The sequence below is a fragment of the Myotis daubentonii genome, chromosome 11 (genome assembly GCF_963259705.1).
Source record: "Myotis daubentonii chromosome 11, mMyoDau2.1, whole genome shotgun sequence".
Taxonomy (NCBI): domain Eukaryota; kingdom Metazoa; phylum Chordata; class Mammalia; order Chiroptera; family Vespertilionidae; genus Myotis; species Myotis daubentonii.
The window spans coordinates 77,082,324-77,104,156 of NC_081850.1; the positions used below are offsets into that span (position 1 = coordinate 77,082,324).

Genomic DNA, 21,833 nt, shown 5'->3' on the forward strand with positions numbered 1-21,833 from the left:
CTTGAGCGCTGGTGCAGACACGGCTGTTGGAACTCCAGCGGCAGAAATGTGGTCCGTCTCCTGGCCACGCTGCCGGGAGTATGCGGGGGCGGCCCCCTCCCTGAGGCCCAGGTTTCCTTCTGCAAGACAGTGGCACCCAATGCCCCTATGGGGCCTTGCAATTTCTGACTCCCAGCGAGCATGTGACCTGGGAGTTGGAGGCCCTGAATTTAAAGCCCATCGATCGCTGCGCTGTGTGACTCAGGTTCATTCCTGCCTGAGTCTCAGGCTCCCAGTGGCTCAAAGCAGGGTGGGAACCGGTCCCCTGTCCATCCCTTCCTGCCTGAGCGTTCTAGGATTCCAAGCTTGCTTTTTGTGGCCTTGCCTGTGCTATTCCTACGATCATCGCTTCTTGTGGCTTCCTGATTCCAAACCTGTGTTGCTTGATCCTGATGTGGGAAGGATGGGATGGAGACTATAGCTGCCAATACGTAGGTCAGCTGTGGGCAAACTACGGCCCGCGGGCCAGATCCGGCCCGTTTGAAATGAATAAAACTAAAAAAAAAAAGACCGTACCCTTTTATGTAATGATGTTTACTTTGAATTTATATTAGTTCACACAAACACTCCATCCATGCTTTTGTTCCGGCCCTCCGGTCCAGTTTAAGAACCCATTGTGGCCCTCGAGTCACAAAGTTTGCCCACCCCTGACCCAGGTGGTATAGTGCCACACAAAAGGTGGCATGCGCACAGTGCGCACACACACACACACACACACACATAAGGCCTCAAATCCCCTTCCTCTAGCTCCACCCTCTGTCCTCGTACATTTTCTCTGCCAGGTCACAAGCACTGAAGATGTTTCCACCTGAGGTCGTCCGGAAACATTGATGATGAGAGAGAATCATCGATCAGCTGCCTCCTGCACCCCACACCAGGGACAGAGCCCACAACCTGGGCATGTGCCCTGACGGGGAATTGAACCATGACCTCCTGGTTCATAGGTCGACGCTCAACCACTGAGCCACCTGGCCGGGCCCCCCACCTCTCTAATGAATGGCTAAGTAGCATGGAAAAGACAGTCTTTAGTGAAACAGACCTCTCCCATGTTCAGAAACAGCTACGCAGAGATTATAAAGGGAATCCAAGATCCTAGATCAGAGGTCAGCAAGTTCTCTCTGGGACAGCCAGAGAGTAATGGCTAATGGTCCCTGTTGAAACGCCAAGCCTCTCCTTTTAGTCTGAAGCAGTCAGAGGCAATATGTAAACAAATAGCTGTGGCTATATTCCAGTATTTATTTGTGGACACTGAAAAAAATGGATAAAAACATATTTTTAAAAAGAAGGGGTGGTCCAAGTAGAATAACATAAAGAGTGCTGAATTCATAGTGGAATAATCGTAGATACCCATTCAATTGCATAGCAAGTCCAGAAACAGACTTACGTATATGTTCTAATGTAGGTCAAAGGTGACAACTCAAAGTGGAATTAAACACTTAAATTGTTCCATAAACGGTGCTGCCCTCATATCCCACTAATCTCTGAGATTTGAACGAAAGGCATAGCATTCTCATTTTTGCAACTCCAAGGCCTACCTCAGCACCTGGCAACATGTAATATCCATCCCATAAAAGGCTGAGCTGTCAATTCTTTACAATTTTCAAAGTCTTCAAACAGGGAATTCTCTTCTCTTAGGGACAAAACTCTTAGCATATCCTCTCCCCAGACCAACACTTCCGTGTATCTAAGTGTATATCCATCCCTGCCCCTTGTGGCTCGGATGGTTGAGATTCCTACCGTGAATCCAGTTCACAGGTTGGATTCCCAGTCAGGGCACATGCCTAGGTTGTGGGCTCGATCCCCAATAGGGGGCGTGCAGGAGGCAGCTGATGTTTCTCTCATCAATGTCTCCCTCTCTCTCTCTCTCTCTCTCTCTCTCTCTCTCTCTCTCTCTCTCTCTCGTGCGCGCTTCCTCACTCTCTAAAAAATCAATAAAAACATATTTTAAAATAAAATAAATTAAAAATAAAATGCGTATCCTACTAGTATATACATCCTGTCTCTCTTTTTCTTTTAACACTTTATTTAATTGAGATATACCTTATATACTATACAAATCAGCTATTTAAAGTATGTAATTCAATGGTTCTTAGTATATTCACAGAATTGTGTAATCATCACCACAATCAATTTTTAGAACATTCCATCACCCTCAAAATAAATCCCAGGAAGCCCCCTGGACGGTTAGGGCATTAGCCCTCAAATTGAAGGGTCACGGGTTTGATTCTTGGTCTAGGGTACATGATTGGGTTGCAGGTTCAATCCCAGGATACCCTGCTGGATTGGGGTTGGTGCAGGAGGCAACCAATTGCTGTGTCTCTTTCACATTGATGTTTCTCTCTCTTTCTTTCTCTCTCTCTCTCTCCTCCTCCTCCTCTTCCTCCCCTCCCTTCCTTTTATTCTCTCTAAAAAATAAATGAAAAAGATATCCTTGGGTGAGGATTAAAAATAAGAATAAATCCCAGGGAGCATTTGAGATCTTGCTCCCCAACATATGTCATCAGTTTGGCTCAAATAAACTCCTTTTTAAAAAAAGAAAAGAAATCCCATATCACCCATTCATTCTTACTGACCCAGCTTAAACTTCATCTGATTTCTGCCAGATGTATTGTTCTGTTTTCTCTAGTCCTATCAAACTTTCTCTATAGCCATTACAGTTTTTGACATGGACTATATAATGTCACTCAGGACAGGCATGTCTTAATCAGCTTTGAATTTTGTACGTATGCTCAATGTAAAAAAATCTAGAGACATTATCACAGCCCACAAGTCCTACAAGACCTGAGCCTCCAACATTCTCTGAACTCATCTTCCATCATTTCTCCCATTCTAACAGCCTGGCCTTACTTCTCCTGATACATCTTCCTGCCTTGGGCCTTTGACTTGCTTCTTTTTCTGTCTAGAATGTCCTTTCCCTGATGGTCACAATGTCTTTCCCTACTTCCTTACGGTCTCTGCCCAAATGCCAACTTATTAGAGAGGCCTTCCCTTGTTATCTGCATTTTTTTCAAGAATCTATAATAATAAAAGCATAATATGCTAATTAGACCATACAGCCGAACAACCTACTGGATGTCATTCCAGACAACCTTCCCAATAAAGCTGTGGCATTGGGGGCCAAGGCAGAGGTGGTTGGGGGCGATCAGGCAGGCAGAGGGGTTAGGGGTGATCAGGCAGGCAGGCGAGTGGTTAGGGGCGATCAGGAGGGCAGGCAGAGGGGTTAGGGGTGATCAGGCAGGCAGGCAGGTGAGCGGTTGGGAGCCAGGGGTCCTGGATTGCGAGAGGGATGGCCAACTGCCCATTTAGGCCCGATCCCACAGGGATCCCTGCAGAATTGGGCCTAAACAGGCAGTCAGACATCCCCTGAGGGGTCCTGGATTGCAAGAGGGTGCGGGCCGGGTCAAGGGACCCCCCTCCCAAGCACAAATTTCATGTACCGGGCCTCTAGTTTATCATAATCATTGCTGTCTGGCATGTATTAGACAATAAATATTGAATGATTGGATGAGTAAATGTGGTTCTATGTAATAGCGGATTTTCTTCTAAATATGTCCATTCCAGTATTTCTTTTGTTACCATTAGGAATTGTAGCACCAGTTCTTTTTGTGTATGTTATTTTTAATATATTTTATTGATTTTTTACAGAGAGGAATAGAGAGTTAGAAACATTGATGAGAAACATTGATCAGCTGCCTCCTGCACACCCCCTACTGGGGATGTGCCCGCAATCAAGGTACATGCCCTTGATTGGAATCAAATCCGGGACCCTTCAGTCTGCAGGCCGACGCTCTATCCACTGAGCCAAACTAGTTAGGGCTGTAGCACCAGTTCTATTGAAGAAAACATGTGATGTGCAAAGTTACTTGGGTAAAATTAAACCTTATGAACCCCAGTTATTTAATGAGAGATGGTTCATGTTCTACCCACACTGACATTTGTCATCACTTTTTCAAAAAATATATGTTTTCATTTATTTTGTTTTATAGAGAGAGAAAGGGAGAGAGAGAGAAAGAGACATCCATGAGAGAGAAACATGGATCGGCTGCCACCTGCAGGCCCCCCCACTTTTGGAAAAAAGTCTAATTATATCCCTGCTTCACATCATACTCCAGATGAATTCAGATAGGTCACAACTTGTGATATTAAAAAGGAAGATATACTGATATTAGAAGAAAACACAGGTGATTAATTTACACCATCTTGGGCTGAAGCAGTTCCAAGAATCACCAACAAAATTTTTTTTTATAGCAAAAGATGGAAATTTATTGAGAAACAAGCACAGATTCCTACGTGGGGAGGGGGAAAGAGTCCCCCCCACAATTTTTTTTTTTTTACAAAAAAGGAAAGAAAACAAAAGATCAAGAGTCTTGACTACATTAAAAACAAAACCAAACCTAAGTGAGTCTCCCCCAAAATTAAAATCTCACTTAAAAGACGATGAGAAACAAATAATATTCTGCAATGTAGAAGAGAGAAGGCTATACGCGCGATATGTAAAATACACTTGTAAACTGACAAAGAAAAGAGCAACATCTCCATAATAAATTGGGTAAGTTGACACAAGTGGGCAATTTACAAGAGAATAAATTCCGTCCGTGGAGAAGCATAGGAAAAACTGTTCTATCTCCCGAGTAACCAACTCCAAGATAACGTTTTCCGCCCACCACGTAGGAAGTTTCGGAATGAAGCTGGGTTCGGTGAAGTATCACAAACACTGCAGGAGAGGGCCTGAACTACTGGGCAACATCTTCGAAACCCCTATCACTTTACAGAGTTTTTCACTCAACAATTGTAGCTCATTGATTGTATCCTAAGAAATGTATTCTAAGAAAATAACCACCTCTGCGTGCCAAGATTTAGTTGCTAGGATGGTCCTCGCAATGTTGCTTAGGTCAAAATAGTAGGAAAACCTGAAATTGCCATTGTCGAGGTTTAGTATAAATAAATGATAACACATTTACCCAACAGAAAACAGCAGCAATGGAAAATGTCATGGGAGAATATCTAATAGCATGAAAAGATGTTGAAGGAAATTTGTTAATGTAAAAACTTAGACTAACAAACCAGCTTTGTGCTATAATCCCCATTTTAAAAAAAATTTGATTGGAGAGAGAGAGAGAAAGAGATTTGTTGTTCCGCCGAGCTCAAAAGGTTCGCCATCACTGTTCTAGTGGCTCCTCTGTGCTGTACACCCCCTACTGGGGATGTGCCCGCAACCAAGGTACATGCCCTTGACTGGAATCGAACCTGGGACCCTGCAGTTGGCAGGCCGACACTCCATCCACTGAGCCAAATCGGACAGGGCGTGTTTTTCTAGTTTTGATCTATATTATTATAGCTAAACTAGAGGCCTGGTGCACAAAATTCATGCACGGGTAGGGTCCTTAGGCCTGGCCGGCGATCAGGGCCTTCCATCTGCCAGTCAGGGCCTTCCTTCGTTTGGCGCCACCCCCTGGTGGTCAGCGCACGTCGTAGCGAGCGAGCGAACTCTCCTGGTGGAACTCCTGCGGGGACACTTTGCATATGAGGCTTTTATAGATAGAGAAGATAGATTGCCCCCCAACCAGATTATACCCATTTAAAGCTGCAGGAGGCTGTATCCATTTAAGCTGTAGGGACCTCTCCTCAAACCCTTTCCCAGGTAGAGTGTTTCCAAATGTCTGAACCTCAAGCTGGTGGGTAAAAAAAACCCCAAAACGGGGGGCGGTATTTTGAGATACCTCTAATTTGTATTTGCTTTTTGAAGCTCCTCTGGGCTCATTTAGCTCCTTTGTTTCTAGGAACTACGCAGCCTGGTGCGGCATGCTGTCAGAACACACTGCTCTGGCCTGGGGTTTGGGTTTGTTGCTCTGCTTCCAGAGTGTCGGTTGCGGATACTCCCAGAACTCTCTTCCTGCACACACCCTGTTCCTTTTTCTTTTTTTGTTAATCCTCACCTGAGGATGTTTTTCATTTATTTATTTATTTAGAGAGCGTGGAAGGAAGGGGTGGGGGGGGAAGAGAGAGAAAGAGGCATCAATGGCTGCCTCCCACACATGCCCGACTGGGGCCCGGGATCAAATCTCCAACCAAGGTAAGTGCCCTTGACCAGGAATCAAACTCATGACCCTTCAGTGCAAGGGCCTAGGCTCTAACCACTGAGCCCAGCAGCCAGGGTTCCTGTTCCTTCTCACTGGCCATCCAGTCACCTATTCATTCCGTGGTTTGGGGTTTGGCTAACGGCCAGTTTCATTAAGAGAATTTTCATTTTTGTTTTCCATACTGTTTTTGGGTAATTTCTGGGGTGAAAACAGGGAAAAGATGACCCTTTTGTTCTCAAATTGAAAATTCTAAAACAAAGAGGCAGGTGTTATTACCACCCATTTTACAGATGTAAACACTGAGACTGAGGCTGGTCATCCCTGTGAGAAAGTGATCCCGTAGTCCTGGTTCCAGCTCTAACCCAGTTATTTCCCTCCTGACCTGAGGCAAATCACTTCTCTCAGGTCTCAGCTTGCCCACCTGTAAAAACCAAGACACTGTGACTTTCAAAATGTCTTAGAAGGAGCCCAAAGTTCCTCTGAAGCTGACAGAGGGAGGGATGGAGGGGAGCGAGAGGTCATGGTGGGGGTCTTCAGAGACCTCAGCTTTTTACCGGTATTGACATCACTGACTTACACCTGAGATGTATTTATTTATTTATTTTAATTGATTTTTTTTTGAGAGAGAGAGAGAGAGGAAGGAAGAGGGGGAGAGAGAGAGAGAGAGATAGAAACATCGATGCATCAACATTGATAGGGGCTGCCTCCTGCATGCCCTGCTGGGGATCAAGCCTAAAACCCAGGCATGTGCCCTGACCAGGAATCGAACCCGGAACCTCTTCATATCTTGATACATGGGTTGACACTCCAACGCTGAGCTACATTGCCCTGGCTGAGATTTATTTTGTTAAGAGGGTAATTGATGGGAAGAAGAAGAAGAAGAAAAAAAAGGAAAATCACTGTATTAACTCAGATGTTGCAAACTCATGGACCATACGCCTGACCAGCCCGACCAGCGTGGTTCAATGGTTGAATGTGGACCTATGAACCAGGAGGTTCGATTCCCAGTCAGGGCGCATGCCCAGGACGATCAATGATTCTCTCTCCATCACTGATGTTTCTATTTCTATTTCTCGCTCTCTCTCTGAAATTAAAAAAAGGGGGCGGGGGGGAGGTTGGGGGTTAATGGGGAGGATGAGGACACATTTGTAATACCTTAACTAATAAAAAAAATAAAAATAAAAAATAAAAAAAGAAAGAAAAGTTTTAAGAAAAGAAAGTGGGCCCTCACCAGATTGGCTTAGTGGATAGAGCACTGACCTGTGGACTGAAGGTTCTATTCCAGGCCAAGGCACAGAGTTGCAGGCTCGATCCCCAGTGTGGGGTGTGCAGGAGGCAGCAGGTCAATGATTCTCTCTCATCATTGAGTTTTCTATCTCTCTCTCTCCATCTCTGAAATCAATAAAAATATATTTTAAAAAAGTAGCCTGATCACATATTTCATTTAATCCACAAAGTATGTTTTTTCTTTTTTAAAAATTTATGGATTGATTTGAGAGAGAGAGAGAGAGAGAGAGAGACATCAATTTATTGTTCCACTTATTTATGCATTCATTGGTTGATTCTTGTATATGCCCTGACCAGGGATTGATTGATGTTTCTATCTCTCTCTCCCTCTCCCTTCCTCCCTGAAATCAATAAAAATATATTAAGAAAACAAACAAACAAACATCAATGATGATAGAAAATCATTGATCGGCTGCCTCCTGCACACCCGCTACTGGGGATGGAGCCCACAACCAGGCATGTGTCCTTGACTGGAATCGAACCTGGGACCCTTCAGTCCGTAGGCCGATGCTCTATCCACTGAGCCAAACCGGCTAGGGCAACAGTTTATCCTTGTATTATTTTCCATATGTATTATTTTTTCCTTAGGAGCAACTGTATACCGACTCTTGCCCGGCCCTGCGTTGGTGCTCAGCGGTATGCATTTCTGTTGGGGGGATGGCCCGGAGCAGAACTGCTGGGTGACCAGTAAGTCAGCACAGACTTCCGCTCCGGTGGCGCTGGCAGGTCCCCGGTGACGGCGCCCACCTACCTCCACTAACTACTGGGCTTTCCACTCGCCTGCCTTCCACCCGCCTTATTGCCCGACAGGGCCCCGAAGGCATTGGGGTTTGCGACTCCCAAGCCTTCAACAGCTTCTTTGAACCCCTAACCCTTCTCTCCTTTTCTGAAAAGAGTGAAGAGTGAATGGCTGTTCGCCAGGGTACCCGCTTCTCCCTCTTTGCAATTCTTGGTTGGGAACCCTTTATTTCAATATTCACGTCTTCCTCGGGGCTGAGACCTGGAGGTGGGGCAGGAGTCAGCCAGACCTGGAGGGGGTGGGAGTGGGAGGGGAGGACTGGGGAACATTCCAGGCTGCGGGGAGGCCAGGTCACATTTAAGTTTTCTGGAGGCCAAAGGGAGAAAGAAGAAGAGAAGGTGTCAGCACCGCCTGCTGAGGGGCTTTCCGAGGGGATGGGGGTGGGCTGCGGGCGTGGCAGGTCCAGGCGCGGAGGGGCCTGGAGAGCACAGCCGGCTTCCCGGAGGAAGCTCGCCCCCCGCCCCCGCCCCCGCCCCCGCCGGCCGGGAGGCCCCGGAGAAGTGCCGGGAGGACTCAAAGAAGTTGGTCTTGATTGGCGGGTGGGAGAAAGGGATGAGGCTGGGGGAGGGGAGAGAGGTGTGCGCGCTACTGTCATGTAAATAGCTCCTCCGGGCAGGGCGGCTCCGGGGCCGATTTAAACCTCCCGCACCTGGGCGGTCCCAGTCGCAGCGCGCCTTCCAGCCCCGCCGCTTCCCCGCCATCGGCTCCTCGGACCTCCCGCGCGGCATGGCCCCCAAACGCCAGTCCTCGCTCCCGCCGCAAGCGAAGAAACCCAAAGTGCCTCCCGCCCCGAAGCCGGAGAAGAAGCCGGCCCCTCCGGACGTGCCGAAGGGCGGTAGGTGCCCGCGCCGCGGTCGCTGGGGAGGGAAGGGGTGTGCGGAGACCGACTTCTAAGTGATTTTCTCCCCCTGCCTCGTCTCCTTCCTCCGTCTGAGCTGTGATCCCGGGTTCCCCTGGCGGGATTGCGGGCACAGGGTCGCGTGGACTAGGCTTCCATGGAGAAAGAGCCGAAGGGGGGAAGCTGGGAGACCCCGAGCACGTGGGAGCTCGTCCCTGCCCCCACCCCACGCCAGCACCTACTCCCAGCTCGTCTCCCAGCCCCCGGGCTTCCGGGATCCCCAGCCGCGGTCCGTACCACCGCCCGCCAACCTGAGGCTGGGGGAGACTCGGTGACTCTTTCCTCTCTCTCACCCGCCACAGCCTCGGGATCCTTACGTGTCCGGGTGGTCCTACCTCCAAAGCCTCGCATACCCCTCCACCTCGCTTCCCTGCTCGGCCGCCGCCGGCCCACATTCCGGTTACCTCCTCCTCCTCCTCCTCTCGCTTCCAGCTTCCTCCTCCCTTCCAGCCGCGCAAAGCCAATCACGTGACTCCCGGCTTAAAACCCTTCCTCTTCTTGCTTTCCCATTGCCCTGAGGTGTAGACTGAGATTTCCAGGGCCCCGCCCCTGGGGTCCCAACCCCCACCTCCCACCCCCGCCCTCTCCAGTGCTTGCCCCCTCCAGCACCGTGTACCTCTGTTCACCTCTTGGGGCTCTGTTCTCTCCCTCGGACCCTGACCCCCACTTCTTACCTCTCCTTACCTGTGCGAGTCTCCTTGTTGCCCAGCTCTCTGCGGAAAAGTCACTTCTTATCCGCACACAGTCTCCTTTGAGCTGCGGCTGCCGGGCTAGGAGTTTCCTTTTTTAAAAAAAACGTATTTTTATTGATTTCAGAGAGGAAGGAAGAGGGAGAGAGAGATAGAAACATCAATGATGAGGGAGAATCATGGATTGGCTGCCTCCTGCACGCCCCCCACTGGGGATGAGGCCCGCAACCCAGGCGTGTGCCCTTGACCTGAATGGAACCTGGGACCTTCAGCCCGCAGGCGACGCTCTATCCACTGAGCCAAACCGGCCAGGGCTAGGAGTTCCCTTTTGCCCTTGCAGCTCCCGGGGTCACCCCAGCGTGGCCCTTACATCAGTATTTTGTGATTGTGGGTTTCATGTCTGCCCCTCGCCCCATTAACCCTTAACTTGGAGGTGAGGGCTGCGTTTTGCAGACACACAGCTTGGAGCTGGGCACAAAGTGGACTGTTCTGGTGATTAGGCCTCCCTGCTAGAGCCGGGATGTGGTGGGGCCTTCATGGGGGATGGGTTTGGATAGGTGGAAGGCAGGATGGCATTGTCCTAGGAAAACCTGACCGCAGGCTCAGTGGGGAGGGGCATGGGGCTAGGGGTCTGAATCCTCCTAATTTGCAGACTTGGCTGAGGTGGAAGGAGCGAGAGTCCTCATCCGAGTGTTCCTAGGGATGTGCTGGGGGACATGGCAAGCCTCCTGCCCAGGGTGGCAAAGCTGAAGGCCAGGGTTTGGAACCTGGCTTTATCTGGCTGTGACCTTGTTGGGCAAGTGACATGGGCTCAACATTTACCCAGTTCTTAGGCTTGGTGTGAGGTGGCTTAAATAGAAGTAAGCCACTTAGGACCCTGATTGGCACAGACTCTGGGCTCTTGAGATGGGTAAACTCCTTCCTACTTGTGAGCAGCTCAGCGTAGACAGGGCTCCCGGTCTCCTCCTGCGTAGCATCTGAGAATTCACGGGACCAGGAGGTGCGCCGCAGTCATCCAAACCCAGAGGACAGCTCATGCCAGTCACTGGGCACTGAGCTGCCAGGCACTGTGCTGCGAAGCACTTCTCTGCCGGGTAGCCCTCACAACGGCAGCACTCGGTGGATAATAACCCCATTTTGGAGATCAGAAAGAGGAGGCTCAGAAGTGGGTGTTTATGTGTTGGATTTCCTCTTCATCCCGGGACACCGCGGCACTGTCGGGAACACCAACATCTCTCTGTTCCAATACTTAAGCCATGGGGTCCTCCTTCAAAGAAACTGGGAAGGAGAGGAGAGGGCGGAGTTCTGAGTGAGGCCCAGGAGTGTGTTGGAGCCGGGAAGAGGGCACAGTGGATGAATTATCTCTTGGTGTGTCCAATGCCACTCCCTTATTTACTGGAACTTTTGCCCTTTTTCTTTCTCTTTCACTTCCTAGTGTGTGATCTTGCATTCGTTTAAATTATTTTTTTTCCTTTTTATTGAATTTTGGGCGACGCTGGTTAACAAAATTATACATATTTCAGCTTCGCGTGCATCTGGAGTGCAGTGCGAAAGGTCAGGGGGAGGAGCGGGGTGCTCCTAAGGGCTGGGGTTGTTGAAGGCTCTGTGGAACCTCTGCAGATGCCTGGGAAACAGGTAGATCGGCCACGGAGGGGATGCTGTGGGTCACTGGTACCTACCTTTGGACATGCTGTGTGTAGCTGCCACCCTCGGCACAGTGTTTGTTTCTCAGGATGTTTCATCCTATTTGTAGGTCATGCAATCATTTCAGTGGCGTGCACCCTGATCTAAAGAAAGAAAATAGAAGATTAAGGGCCACATCACACTTAGTTAAGGGGAAAGCATTGTTTTGTGTGTATTTGTGCGCCGGGTTCTTGACGTCAGTTGCACCTCTACTGTGGGTCCTGCCCCAAATGGAAAAACTCTGTCGAAGAGCAGGCGCTTGCTCTCCACTAGCCTGAGTGAGAATCTTGGCTCTGCCACTTGCATAAAAAAAAAATGCATTTATCTGTGCAATAAGGATATTGATACCTGCCTGTGTGTCATGAGGATTGAATGAGAAAAGGCATGTGTTTATCACAGCCCGTGGTCCAGGGTCCACGCTTCAGCAATGCTCTGGAGCCTGGTATTTCTTTCCAACTCAGTAACATCACAATGGTGGCAGGAAATTGGCCATAGTGAGAGTATGTATATACCACCAGAATCAGCAAATGCTGCAAATCAGGGGTTTTGGTGGTTTTTTTTTTTCTCTTCTCTCCTGGGATCTGGTTGTGAGACATTTAATAATAATACTTCTTCTTTTACACCTGTGCAATTGGGATAGGTATGGATGGAGCTGGACTCGATTGAGATTCAGGTTTGGAAGGGAAGGATTAGATGAATTTCTGGGTTTTTGAGTGAGTCCCCAGGAGATATGTGTATTCTGTACCCCATGGGTTGGATGCCAATTACTTAACATTTATTGATCACTCACCACGGACCATCTTGAGCAATAAAGAAAGACACTGTGCTTGTTGGAAGGCAAATGATCCAATCTCAAATTCAGATTACAAATGCCCGGGGAAGCTTTTTAAGGTCCATGTCTACGGGCCCTGGAGGAAGGAGTCGAGTGAGGTGTATTTGCATTACCTAGAAAGCATTATTTTAACAGGAACGCCTTGGCCCTACTTGATGGTTCAAGACCTGGCCTCTAAAGCAGGCCTTTGTTGGTTGGCCCTGTCATCTGGGACAGGGCGAATGAATGTGACACCTTTCTATCGGTCAGTTGTGTGGCCTTAATGAGGTGCACGCTGCGCTTTGCCAGGACCGGGCCCTAGGTAGGGTTTCCAAAAGGACCCACTTCCCTGCCTTCAGAGGACTTGTACTTCAGTTCGGCCCTGTTTGAATGTTACCACTGACCCACGTCCCATTTGTCAGCCTTCTTTGCGTTTTATCATTTTATAACAAATAGGTTGGGAGGGGAAGTGACTTGCCCAAGGGCCTACAGCCTGCTGGGCAGAACTTGCACTGAAAGCCAGGAAAAGGCCCTGTGAGTGAACTGGACAGCTTAGGGCTTTGCAAAGCCCGAGTGAGTAAAAATAGCAGTTTCCCCGTCAGGAAGGTAGGATGGAGGCGCTCCCTCCTCTCCCCCACGGAGGGATGCCCTAGCCCTGTCCCGGGGCGCAGAGCCTGGGGTGGATGCATTTCTGGGTCCCCATGCTACTACGAGGCCTGCCCTTCTGGGGGGCTGCGAACTCCCCTCCGCCCTGCGGAGCAGGGAAGCCGCTTCGCCACCACGTGATGCGCTCGTCCCGGGGGCCTGCGCGCCGCGCGGCAAGGCCCCGCCTCTGGCCGCTGCGCGCCGTAGCGCGCAAATGTCCCGGGTCGGGCTGGAGAAGGGGAAAGCGGGGGAGGGGAGCGCGGCGCGGGGGGCCGGCCCCGTACGTCGCCGCGTTCCTTCCTCCCGCCTCTTCGCCAGGCCCTGTGTCTCCTCGCCGAGGCTCCGCCCCCTCGTCCCGGCGCCCCAGCCAATGGCCGGGCGGCGCGAGCCACTCCGGCCGGGGGTGGGGCTTGCGCGCGGGCCCGGCGCGCCTGCGCTCTGCCGCCCGCCCCTCGCCGAGAGGAGGAGGTGGAGGAGGAGGCGACTCGGGGAGAACGAGCAGCGAGCTGGATCGCGGAGCGTGAGTGAAGGAGCCCAGCCGCTGGCCCGCCCGCCGCCGCCTCCCCTCCGTAAGCAGGAGCCCGGGCCGGGGCCCGGCACGCTGCCCCAGCCTCTCCCTCGTCGTCAGGCCGCGAGGGCAGCGCGCGCAAGGCAGGGGGAGGGAGAACGAGCGGCGCGGGAGGAGGCGGCCGGACCGAGCGAGCGCCCGCGCGCGTGTGGCGTGAGGGGAAGCCGCTGCCCGCCCCCTTCGCCTTCCCTTCTCTCCCCCTCCCCGCTCCCCCCCCGACCGCGGAGCAGCACCATGTCGGCGCCGGCGGCCAAAGTCAGTAAAAAGGAGCTCAACTCCAACCACGACGGGGCCGACGAGACCTCAGGTGAGGAGCAGGCGAGGCGGGGGCCGGCCCGCGCCGCCATCTTCGCCGCCCGCCCGGCCCGCAGGCCGCCGGTGGGGCCCCGGGGGCGCTGGGCGGACGGGCCGGCGCGCGCCTCGGCGCCCTTTTTTGTGCGCGCGGGGCCGGGGCCGGGGTGGCGCCGCGGCGGCGGACGGCGCTGCGAGGCGGGGGCGCTGCGGCCTGTTCGGCGCGGGCGGAGGAGACCCCCCCTTCCTCTCCCCCCTCCCTCGCTCTCCTCCCCCTCCCTCCCTCCCGAGAAGCCTCTCTTTATTGTGCTCCGCCATGATGCCTCGCTCCCATCAGCCGCCACCGCCGCCACATGGTGCGGCCGGACGCGGCCCCGCGCCCGGGCCTCCGCGCGGCTCCCTCTTTGCGCCCGGCCCGCCGCCGGCGGCCCCGCGCCCCCACCCGGAGGCCAGCCCCCGCGCGACCCCCTGCCTCGAGCTGGGTCGGGGTGGGGGCGCGGGGAAGCACGCGGCCAGCCGCCCGCGGGTCCTGGCCGCCGGGGAGGATGCTCCTGTCGCCCCGGGCGCTCCCCACGTGGGGCGGCCGCCCCGCCGCGGCCGCGCGCTGAGCCACCTGGCGCGGCGGGCAGGGTGCTGGGGGTTCCTGCCGTGGCTCCTGCAAAGCCTCCCGCCTCCTCCGGGAAGGGCTTCTCGGCGGGGGGCTGCGGACCCGGGATGGTGGCCGGAAACGAGCCGCGCGCTCGGGGCCCTTCACGCCCACTTAGTTTATCGGTTTTGCCGTCTCTGCCCGACAAAAGGGCAGCTTTCCCGCAGCGCGCCTCCTTTTCTTCCTCCTCCTGGGGCTCCCAGTTTTCTGACTTCATGCTTGACTCCCTGTAAGTGTGGGGCCCTCCTGAGATCAGCCCGCCTGGAATGGGGCTGGAGGGGTGAGGAAGGTCAGACAGGAGTCTCGGGGTTCGCCTTCTAAAGAGGAGAAGGGGGGGGTGCGATGGTCCGTGTGCAGGGCCCTGTCTGTGTTGCAGTTGTGGGGACTGAGCGGTATTTTCAGCTTCCTATTCGGAGCGATGCTGCCGTTGGATGGATGCGCGGGGTCCTGGTTTTTGTTAATGTCGTGGGTCGCTTCCCATAGTTTACTTAGCAGCTGGTGTTAGTATATTGCAGGTATATAATGTGATGAATAATAAACACTTAAGGATTCCCGAATAAGGTGTATTCCTTGCCTTTCTTAATAGAAACTTTAACGATTAGTCTCTTTGTAACGTAACTCCTAAAAAGTGCTACAAGCATTTTGAATACCTAACAGATAGCATGATTTGTGAATTGCCTTTGAATTTGTCAGCTACCTGCATGAACACGTGGAGGGCATGCCTTGTAGGCAGTTTTGTGTGTGTGTGATTGTATTTTTTTTTTACAGCTTTATTGATATAACTCGGAGACTGCTCATATCAGGAAAGGTAGATAAATATAAATGCTTCTAATTAGTATTGAGTTTTATGCATCTTTTTCTTGCAGAAAAAGAACAGCAAGAAGCAATTGAACATATTGATGAAGTACAAAATGAAATAGACAGGTAAGGTTTTTCTTAGTTTCCAGACGTTTTCTGAAACACTTCTTATGGTGATATTTGAAACTGTGGTCAAATCTCTATCCACTGGCTAAGTGGAGATGGTTATGATAGCGGAAACATGAAGTCAGTGTTATTTTTCTGTGAAATATTGTAGTCACCAAAAAGCTTTCGATGAAAGTACATTGACTTTGTAAACATTGCATCTCCTTCCAAAGGCTGCGAGTTGTCTGAATTGCAGTGCATGGACTTCTGACAGTTTAGCTTTATGGCATCAGTGTTGTTCTGACTTGATTGGCAGACTTTCCCCCCTTCATCTGCCTGAGGGACACCGAATTGAACTTAGCCTGGTAGTAATTGAAGTAAATGTACAGCGTTACCAAAATGCTCGGTTTGGGCACCTAGTTAAAGAACTGCCCATTGAGTGCCTACCCCAGATTAGTGCCAACTTAGTTTTGACTTGAATTTAATATGGGTACAAAAATCTAGATGATTCGGTTTATTATAAATGTGTACTTTGCCCTTTTCTAAAGCTAACAAGAGTATATATTCTGTAGTCTCGGCAATTTTTGTATTTGTCAAATACCATCATTGTCAACATGTCTTTTCATTTGCTTCAGACTTAATGAACAAGCCAGTGAGGAGATTTTGAAAGTAGAACAGAAATATAACAAACTCCGCCAACCATTTTTTCAGAAGAGGTCAGAATTGATCGCCAAAATCCCAAATTTTTGGGTAACAACATTTGTCAACCATCCACAAGGTATGTTATCAGCAGAGCATTACAAAAGTCGGATGTCCACTTGTTAAGGAGTAGAGGAACCTTGGTTGAGGACTTGGTCCAACATGTTGGTTACACATAGAGGTTGAAACAGAGAGGGGAGGCTTATAATTAATGTTTTCTGTCTATTCAGAAGAGTCTGTATTCTAACTCAGGATTTGTCTTTAATTGATAAAATGATGTTTCTAGCTTTGACACTCTGAGCCATTTGGTTTTCAGTTAATGGAGTTATGAAACCAAGATGCTCACTAAATTAGGAAAAAATTTAAAGTGCTTTAACAAGCACTTGAGTTACTTAGTGCTTGTCTGTTTAATATTCATTTGGCTTATAATTTGCTGGTCTAGTGTCTGCACTGCTTGGGGAAGAGGATGAAGAGGCGCTGCATTATTTGACAAGAGTTGAAGTGACAGAATTTGAAGATATTAAATCAGGTTACAGAATAGATTTTGTGAGTATCAATAACTCTTGTTTGCCACTATGGATATTTTAACTTGATCTTTGGTTAGAAGAGCTGTTTGTATTGATTTCTAATCCTCTATTTCTTGTAGTATTTTGATGAAAATCCTTACTTCGAAAATAAAGTTCTCTCCAAAGAGTTTCATCTGAACGAGAGTGGTGATCCATCTTCAAAGTCCACTGAAATCAAATGGAAATCTGGAAAGGTATTTGAGAAATTGTTTGGCAAAAATATTTTGTATATTTTGGTTTAGTTAAATCATTTAATAATACTTCGTGCTTTGGTAATGTGTTATGCAAATCCTTAAAATACAAGAGAAATTCCAATCTGGCCAGGGTGGTTCAGTGGCCTGTGCACCAAAAGGTTGCCGATTGGATTCTCGGTCAGGGCATATACCTGAGTTGCAGGTTCAACCCTCCAGCAGGCATGTCTGGGCGGTAACCGATCACACTCTCCCATGGATAGAGGTTGCTCTCTTCTCTCTCTTCTCTCTTCTCAGCATGTCCTAGGATGAGGATTAAAAAACAAAACAAAAAACTGCAGTGTGTTTAAGTCAAATACAGTAGTCTGGAGCTCTCATAACTTGTGCAGTGCAAACTTTTATAGAAATTGACTAGTTTTTGTTTGTTTCTTAATTTATGATCAAGCTCTTCCAATGGCATGCCACTTCCCAAAATCCATTTATTCCCACATTTAATTAGTAAATACCTTTTAAATAACACTATGTTGGACTAGTTGTTAAAGTGGAACTAATTTTATGAAAAAGCCAAAATTAAACGATGGTACCTTTTCAGGAAAACCTTGTCATACAAATTTGACAACCATCTTTCTAGACCTAGAATTCTAGGGCCTTTTCTCTTTATATTTTGTAATTTCTCATAAATAAGAATAATAGTTTGATAATATATTGATGTACATTTTTTGTTCTCCTTTGGGTTAAAATCTTGCTGTTTGAATTATGGAGGACTTAGGTTTTGTAGAGAGCCTACATCAAAAGTTCTTCCATCTTCATTTAGGATTTGACGAAACGTTCAAGTCAAACACAGAATAAAGCCAGCAGGAAGAGACAGCATGAAGAACCAGAAAGCTTCTTTACCTGGTTCACCGACCATTCTGATGCAGGTGCAGATGAGTTGGGAGAAGTCATCAAAGATGACATTTGGCCAAATCCATTACAGTACTACTTGGTGAGTTGAGTGGTCTATTATTCAAGGTTTCACTTGTCTTATTTGTTTGAAAATGAGTTCTTAACATAACTCTTGGTTTTTTAAGGTTCCTGACATGGATGATGAAGAAGGGGAAGGAGAAGAAGATGATGATGATGATGAAGAAGAGGAAGGGTTGGAAGATATTGATGAAGAAGGGGATGAGGATGAAGGTGAAGAAGATGAAGATGATGATGAGGGGGAAGAAGGAGAGGTAAGTCCAGAAAGATAATGTTTGAAGCCATGTTAGTTTAGAGGTTATATATATTGTAAAATGGGACTGACTCAACTAATTATGGGAGGATTTGTAGAAGAGATAAGCTATTTTGTTGTACAAGATTGGGAGGAATTTTGATGAGATTGTATCAGTGATTTTTAACTTGTTCTGCTTTTGTGGTTAGTTTTATGACCACACAATCCTGTCCTTCCCTAACCAGTACTTTAATGAAAGTGGTATGGATAGTACAGCTGGTCATATTTGGAGAAATCTCCCAAATAACAAATTCACATGTTTTAGATTCACTATAAAATTCTTACAGTCAGACTGTGTTTTGGATTATTTGGTCTGAAAGATGTCTAGTGATTTGGTTAGTGCTGAAAAATTAATTTATCTGGAATAAAATCACTGGGTCATTCAGCTAAGATTTGAGCATAGGTTGTGATATATAGGTCTATAAAATTAGATTCTTCATAGTGTTCTGTGGAGTTCATCATGGTTCCTATGAATGTTGGGAAATGACTTTAGAATTAACCCTAAAGATTAATTGCCTGCTTTTTCTCCTTACAGGAAGATGAAGGAGAAGATGACTAATGAACACTGATGGATTCCAACCTTTTTTAATTTTCTCCAGTCCCTGGGAGCAAGTTGCAGTCTTTTTTCTTTTTCTTTTTTCTCCCCCTCTTGTGCTCAGTCGCCCTGTTTTTGAGGTCTCTTTTCTCTCCTTTACACCATGGTTCTCACCTTATTTGGGGGGGATGTACCTTGAGCAGAATACAGTGGGAAAAGAATCTTTGCCCCTTTCTGTTCCAAATTCATTTTTATCCCTTCCTGTCTCAAGAAAAACTTAATGGAATCAACACCACCGTGCTCTGTGGGAAAAAAGAAAACCTTCTGCTCCCTTAGCTCTGCTGGGAGCTGGGGGTGGCTAGGCCCCTGTGTAGTCGTGCATAGAATTCTAGCTTTTCCCTCCTTTCTCTGTATATTGGGCTCAGAGATTACACTGTGTCTCTATGTGAATATGGACAGTTAGCATTTACCAACATGTATCTGTCTACTTTCTCTTGTTTAAAAAAAGAAAAAAAATTTTAAAAAAAGGGGGGTTATAGAAGGTCAACAAAGGGTGGGTTTGAGATGTTTGGGTGGGTTAAGTGGGCATTTTGACAACATGGCTTCTCCTTTGGCATGTTTAATTGTGATGTTTAACGGACATCCTTGCAGTCTAAGATGACACTTTTAAAATAAAATTCTCTCCTAATGATGACTTGAGCCCTGCCACTCGATGGGAGAATCAGCAGAACCTGTAGGATCTTATTTGGAATTGACATTTCTCTTATTGTAATTTTGTTCTGTTTATTTTTAAATTTTCTTTTTGTTTCACTGGAAAGGAAAGATAATGCTCAGTTTTAAACGTTAAAAGTGTACAAGTTGCTTTGTTACAATAAAACTAAATGTGTACACAAAGGATTTGATGCTTTTCTCTCAGAACAGATTTCAAGTTTGACTTGTATAAAGTATTGTCAAACTTGGTCAACTCCATATTTTATACGCACTTTGCAGGATGATCTCAGGGCTATGTGGACTGAGTAAAGGGGTTTGAATCCGTGTATTAATGTCTCCATAGCTGCGAAACATCATGAGGACAGTTTGTGACCAGTTTCTGAAAATTTTCAAATCGTTTGGAATACCAGATTGCTCGAACTTAGTTCTGAGTATGTTGTACCTTTAGTTTTGTATATCAAATTGGCATTTTAAAAAATGGGTCTGTATTTACCTGGATATAACAGTGCCTGCCACCACCACCAGACAGACCTGGTGCTCTAATGCCGAGTTACACACGGGGCTATTGCTGGCGTGTCTTCGTTGGCACTATAAAGGCGGCCCAGAAGACAGGCTCGCAGAGTAAGAAGTCCATATTGGTGGTTAAGAAACTCAGGTTAGGCGTACTTTTGTCTCAAGTACCAGCTATTTAGCTTACTGTTCTCCAATGAGACCCGTCTGTGAATCTGGGCGAGATGATGGACTGTTTGCTAAATGCCATTGTGCATAGAACAACATTATGAGAAGCTACCTAATGCCTAAGCTTTTTAATGCTGTATAGTAGCTGAAATTAAATGCCAGTTAATTTTTTCAGAGATGAATTAATGGACAGCCTGGTCAAATTCAGAGCTATTTGATGTATAAAACATTTTATAAGTGGAACTATTCCATCAATAGGCAAAGTGTAATAAAACCTATCTAGATGGATAGTATGTAATTTCTGCACAGGTCTCTGTTTAGTGAATACATCACTGTATACTGGTCAGGAATCTTGCTCCAATAAAGGAACATAAAGAGTTTTTTGACTGGGGTCATTCTCCTTGTTTTGTAGAGAAATGTTTCTTGCATTTGGACTTAGATGATAAGCAAGTTTTTGTCTTATTTGTGTTCATAATGACAGGAAGTGGGGAAAATGTTAAATAGTTAAGCAGTAAGTAGAGCACAGGCAACAGCTACACAAAAAGGTATGTATAAGACACAGAAAAGGGACTTAATTGGAATATAGCAAGTACCTGAGGGGTGGGGGAAGTCACTTTAATTAATACACATCAAGGAAGCCTGTGGTTTTTTACAAAGTTACACCTCACCAAAACTGGTTTTTATGTACTGGTGAGATTGTGGTATGGCTAGGTTATAGGTCACATGATGACATTTTGTGAATTAAAAAATAAAAAGTCACTAAAGGTAACTTCTTCCTATTGAGATTCCCCTATGCCTGCAAATCTCGTATAGTGTTAGGCTGTGAGTAAACTGGCAACATTAGGGTACTGGAAAACGGCTTCGGAGTGGTGTGTGTGCTTTGTGCCCAGTAGCAGAGTTCTTGGATTGGCCCTTAGGCAAGTATATATTGGAAAGTGCTAGATGGATGGCTCAAAGCTTCTTTGGTACAAGGACATTTCAAAGGAGCGAATAGCTGTTTAGTTTCTCCCCAAATTGCTATGCTCAGTTTAGGAGGGGAAACTTAGCTAATGAATTGGAGCATAGAGGCTAGTAGCTTGTAATGTGTCTTTACATTAATTTCAAAACCTTGAGGTTCTATTTTAGAGCATCCCTCCAGTTGAGGTTAACTTTGGTTTCTCCAATGATGCCCTGGTTTCTAGAAGATTATTCCCTGACCTACGTAAACAGGCCCTCACTATTTCACCCAACTCTGGCTCTAAAATGTAGAGTTTAATTGGTCCACAGAGTACTTGGATGTCCTGTTGAGCTGACAAATTTGCTTTTTTTGGGCTAGCTGTTTGGCTATAAAAGGTATCACCTTTTGGGTATTTAGAGGATTCCTGGACAGTTGTTTTTCTGACTTAATCTGGCAATCTATCATTCTGCTTTATGGCACAATGGCTTCATGGTTTCTCTTGGTCCCAGAAACATGTTTTTTCTGCCTTTTTTTGTTACATTATTCTATGATTATTTTTTGGCTATTTACAAGAATGGAATTCTGTTGTAAAGGGTAAAGGAGACTCAGGATTTCCTGAAGATTGAGTCAAGATCTTCAGGAGTAGTCTACAATTGTTTAAAGAGGACATCTTGCCTAGCTAGTGTTGCTCCTCAGCCAGTGAACCAGGAGGTCATGTTTACATTCCCAGTTTGGGGCTTGGTCCCTGGTGGTGGGTGTGCAGGAGGCTATCAATCCATGATCCTTTCATCATTGCTATTTCTCCCTCTTCCTCTCTGAAGTCGATAAAAACATATTTTAGAAAAAGAAGCACATCCTTTAAAAACAAAGAGGACATCTTGTTTTGAAAAGTCTATCCACCCTAGCAGTGACCATTTCCTTT

At 47.6% G+C, this 21,833-nt stretch overlaps 1 protein-coding gene across 2 annotated transcripts; it reads left to right on the forward strand.

The window, feature by feature from the left end:
- Nucleotides 1-8,805: 8,805 nt before the first annotated feature.
- Nucleotides 8,806-20,355, forward strand: SET (SET nuclear proto-oncogene). 2 transcript variants are annotated; one of them, XM_059658230.1, is made up of 8 exons: nt 8,806-9,040; nt 15,303-15,360; nt 15,975-16,117; nt 16,481-16,584; nt 16,685-16,798; nt 17,610-17,780; nt 17,866-18,012; nt 18,586-20,355. In XM_059658230.1, exons 1-8 carry the CDS (start codon nt 8,932-8,934, stop codon nt 18,607-18,609), a joined length of 870 nt encoding a protein of 289 aa, XP_059514213.1. In that variant the 5' UTR covers nt 8,806-8,931; the 3' UTR covers nt 18,610-20,355. The 2 variants fall into 2 exon arrangements, with proteins under 2 accessions (XP_059514213.1, XP_059514212.1); XM_059658229.1 differs by lacking the exon at nt 8,806-9,040 and adding an exon at nt 13,369-13,806.
- The last annotated feature ends 1,478 nt before the right edge of the window (nt 20,356-21,833 follow it).

What these genes read in the sequence shown, in the direction of transcription:
- SET (XM_059658230.1), top strand. Translation starts at nt 8,932, where the DNA reads ATGGCCCCCAAACGCCAGTCCTCGCTCCCGCCGCAAGCGAAGAAACCC. An exon ending in TCCGGACGTGCCGAAGGGCG is followed by an intron (nt 9,041 to 15,302) that starts GTAGGTGCCCGC and finishes TTTTTCTTGCAG; the next exon opens with AAAAAGAACAGCAAGAAGCA. An exon ending in CAGGTTACAGAATAGATTTT is followed by an intron (nt 16,585 to 16,684) that starts GTGAGTATCAAT and finishes TATTTCTTGTAG; the next exon opens with TATTTTGATGAAAATCCTTA.